This window comes from Oncorhynchus nerka, linkage group LG13, assembly GCF_034236695.1.
Source record: "Oncorhynchus nerka isolate Pitt River linkage group LG13, Oner_Uvic_2.0, whole genome shotgun sequence".
Lineage (NCBI taxonomy): Eukaryota > Metazoa > Chordata > Actinopteri > Salmoniformes > Salmonidae > Oncorhynchus > Oncorhynchus nerka.
The window spans coordinates 17,634,650-17,639,176 of NC_088408.1; the positions used below are offsets into that span (position 1 = coordinate 17,634,650).

The following is a 4,527-nucleotide window of genomic DNA, read 5'->3' on the forward strand; positions in this document are numbered from 1 at the left end:
TGGAAGCGTTAGAATGGCTCTTTCTTCAAGCGGCCTTGCCATCGGTAAAGCCCTAATAAACGGTGATGCAACGGATAAATAACCAGACTGCATAGTAGCCAGACTGTGTAGTAGCCTAACACGGAACCCAAACCGGCTGCGCGCGTGCGCCATCATCCCCTATCGTATGTATTTTGCCCCCCCCCCCTCCCACGCCAAACGCGATCAAGATACGCAGGTTAAAATATCAAAACAAACTCTGAACCAATGACATTAATTTGGGGCCAGGTCGAAAAGCATTAAACATGTATGGCAATTTAGCTAGCTAGCTTGCACTTGCTAGCTAACGTTAATTTGTCCTATTTAGCTAGCTTGCTGTTGCTAGCTAATTTGTCCTGGGATATAAACATTGAGTTGTTATTTTACCTGAAATGCACAAGGACCTCTACTCCGACAATTAATCCACATATAAAACTGCCAACCGAATCGTTTCTAATCATCTGTCCTCCTTCCAGTCTTTTTCATCTTTGAATTTATATGGTGATCGCATCTAAACTTTCATTGTATTACCAAGACAACCAGCAACAAAGTTTGTCTTTCAATCACCCACGTGGGTATAACCAATGAGGAGATGGCATGTGGGTACCTGCTTCTATAAACCAATGAGGAGATGGGAAAGGCAGGACTTTCAGCGTGATCTGTGTCAGAAATAGAAAGGAGTTCTATTTAAGCCCTTGGCGCCCAGATGCTCATTGGCAATAACGTGGATTTCTAAATGTATTTTGCGACGCGTCCGGTCTGGTCAGCATGTAAGTATGACATTGACTTTGCATTTTTGTTACTGTGATGTTGTAGTTAATGCATTTGTTATTTAGTTAGTTACAATTAGTATGGTGGTTCGTTCTGAAAATGTGATTAGTTATTTATTGAGGTGCTTCCATGTTTCAAATTAGGCTTCACTCAGAACAGATTGGCGCACAAAAGCGTTACACCAAATAAGTCATTACACAATCAACACAAATCCTCTGATATGGGCCATATTACATTTTATATCTCAAAAATATCATGTATCAATATAGATATATTCATCATTTAAAAAAAGTCAGAATACAGTGGTGAATGCAGCCACATCCACACATGGGATTTATATCACTGGAGCGCCCCTGTGAGCTTCCTGGATTCCTATCAACCTTGCCTTTGGCAAGCCCTGCACAGTCTCAAATATGTTTCATTGTGTCACTCTGAGCTGCATAGCCATAAGAAACAATTAACTAGAATTGTGTTTAGAAGAGTGAAATTAGTATATCTCGATGCTGTTGCTTCTAATTCTCACATCTCTCCACAGATGACGGCACCAGCACCTGTTGAACCCTGAAATGAAGATGGACAAAGGAAACAATAGGATTTTGTCGTCGTTGATCCCCAGTTCCTTGCATGTCGTAATTCTCTGGCTCTGTCCCTGCATGGGAAATTAATTTAATTTCTATTTCCCTCTGACCAATGAAAAGGGGGAATAACAGACCCGAGGAGAGAGCAGATACAACAATAAAATTAGATCTTATTATTGCTTGCTGTAGCCCAAGGGATTGAAGGACTGATAAGGGATATTTCAGGGGCGATTACAATAAAATCTCTTAATTTATATTACATCAATATATTGCAGCAATATTGGAATATTGGACATGTCTGATTTATCTAAAACATTAACAAAAATGAATATATCCCAAACCCGTGCGTTGCGATAATGAATAAGAGTGCGCAGTGCGTTCTGTTATTCCCAGAGGTGGAAGATTAGCGCCAAATCAGTGCTGATGCTGACACCTCCCCTGTCTGTCACGAGAAAGGGCAAGTAGACAAAATGGCTTTGCTGACCCAGGACTCCATTGGAAATATCCCCTAGATGAAAGATCCAGAGAGATTAACAATTTTGGGCACAATGTATTACGTAGACTAATGGACCACTTTTTATTTCACTAGGCAAGTCACTTAAGAACCCATTCTTATTTACAATGACGGCCTTCCCGAACCCGGACGACGTTGGGCCAATTGTGCGCTGCCCTATGAGACTCCCAATCACGGCCGGATTCAGCCTGGATTCAAACCAGGGACTGTAAAAACGCTGCGCCACTCGGGAGCCCACTTGTTGAAATGGATAATGCTGTCATGGGTCTTAGATGTTCTAATGGTAGCCCACCAAGGAATGGCTCAGTAAATGCAAATTAAGATCGAATACATGGGTCAGCCATGAATGAGAACCCCCCCCAACCCCACATCTCAACAAAGAGCAGCACTGTTCAATAGAGCCCGATGCGGTGGAGGAGAACTGCCGCGCGCAGGTGAACGTGGCGCACAGCTTGGGCTTTCCCTCTTCTAACTGGATGACGACACGAAAACACGGAGCGCATCTCTCGTGTGTTAAGTCAGCGGTGAAGCTGTGAAAGGTCAGTGTTAGATTCATAAAGCGAGTTCCCAGGCGGGGCAGAGGGAGGGGAGGTCTGCGCCTGTCACCCTTTGTATCAGCGCGGACAGACAGGCAGTGCGGGACAGACGGCTGTGCGGGGAGAGAGCGACCCAGAAGCTACACAGGGAAACCAAGCACCGCAGTCCAGGCAGGAAGGATGGGGATGTGGGAACGGCGTCTGTGTTTCTGGAGATAAGTCTGATTTAGTGATTGAAGTGTCTGGAAAGAAACTTGAAGCGCATAAAGCCGTTTTGGCTGAGAAAAGTGACTATTTCAAGGCGCGGCAGTTCCGAGACGTATGCCGATTAAAGGGGGTGAGTTTTAAGACTTTGACAATATTGGTGGATTACATTTACTCGTACCGAATGCAGGTTAGTAAGGTTAATATTGTAGAGGTCGTCACCCGGGCTAAAGTGTTATAAATTATTTTCGCAGTTCAAGCTGCTGTCGATAAAATGTCGGAGCAGATTACCGCTGAGAACTGCTATGAGATTTTGACAATAGCCAAAAGGCAATGTATCGGTGAATTGAAGCAGAAAGCCTACAAGCACATGAGTGACAATTTCTTGGAAATACTGCGTGATCCTGCTGTCTATGGGCGTTTGACGGGAGGGGAGAGAGAGCTGATTCTCACTATGAGAATGGAGGGAAAGAGGGCGTTGGTGGTGGCTGAAATCAACGAAGTGTATGACCGCGCCGGGAGCAGAACTCCAAGCCGTGAGAACAGTCGCCCCCAGAGCCCTCTATCGATGGTGTCCCTGGAGGAGAACCATGTGATTTACTATTACAACGAGGAGACAAAGGACTGGAAAGTGCTGACGAAGATGCCGGATGAAATCAACACAAAGGGCTCTGGGATATGCACCATGTACAATTATCTATTCGTAGCAGGTGGAATCAAAAGGCAGAGCGACAAAGGCAAGGTCTCGGACAAGGTGTTCTGCTACAACCCTCTCACTGACAGCTGGAGCGAAATACGACCGCTCACCCAGGGTCGGTCTCAGCTCAAACTGGTGTCCATGGACGGGTACCTGTTTGCAATCGGAGGGGAGTGTCTCTTCACAGTGGAGAAATACGACCCTCGCACTGACAGATGGAGCCCTGTGGCGCCGCTACCAAAAGGGGCGTTCGCTGTTGCGCACGAGGCAACGACCTGTAATGGAGAGCTGTTCGTATCCGGAGGCTCTCTCTTTTATCGTCTGCTAAGATATGACAGTAGAAGAGCTGACTGGGAGGAATGCCCGTTCAACAACAGCAGGAAGAAATCCACCGACATGGTGGCGTTCAAAAACTTCATCTACAGGTTTGACGTCAACCGTGACTATGGCGTCAACGTGTTCAAATACAACACTGTGGTGAAAATATGGCATGACAGTGCGTCCCTGGAGCAGACCAACCCCTTGCCCTTTCGCTGTGCTGTCATTGGCAACACTATTTACTGTGTGAACAAGTCCCAAACATTGCAGTTTGTTGTGGAAGAGGAGAATGAAAAGTTTTTGCCTGAGGCAGAAGCACTCAAAGCACCTGTAGAGGCTAAGGGCGCCCTTGTTCCATTTGTCCTGGCTCTGCCCAAGACAGCCTGAGACAGAATAATGAACAATATTTACCTATTTTTGGAGACTCACTAAAGCGGCCTCAGAAATGTCATTTGAGGACAAAATATGTTGTGTTTGATAAAAGACTGTGATAAGAATGATAAATTAAATAATTTGTCCATTTTCATGAACAGTATTTGTAATTCCTACCAGAGGACAGTAATATTGTGATAGGCTTCTCTTATCTTGCCTCTATGGCTATACACTTCAACAGCTCTACAGAAACAACGTAGACTACTGATGATAGTCTAGGTGATGTCAAAAGGCAGAACTTTTTCATCAACAGCACTCTGCCAAAGCAATATTTATTCCCAAGTGTTTATAATTCAATGTCAATATAACTATTGCATGATTCAAATAGTTTTCCTCTCTGAGAATATGACCTGTTATTACTAAGTGGAAACATTGCCGTGTTCTCTCTTAGAGTAGAAATAAAACGCGTTGCAAAGCAGCTTTTGCCAAAGGCAGGGGAGATATACACAATGGGAGATA

The 4,527-nt window shown here is 44.6% G+C and overlaps 1 protein-coding gene across 1 annotated transcript; it reads left to right on the forward strand.

Moving 5' to 3' along the window:
* The first annotated feature begins 2,372 nt into the window (after positions 1-2,372).
* LOC115124210 (kelch repeat and BTB domain-containing protein 11-like) lies at positions 2,373-4,166 on the forward strand. The gene is made up of 2 exons (XM_029653592.2): positions 2,373-2,754; positions 2,876-4,166. Exons 1-2 carry the CDS (start codon positions 2,739-2,741, stop codon positions 4,021-4,023), a joined length of 1,164 nt encoding a protein of 387 aa, XP_029509452.1. The 5' UTR covers positions 2,373-2,738; the 3' UTR covers positions 4,024-4,166.
* Positions 4,167-4,527: the final 361 nt, after the last annotated feature.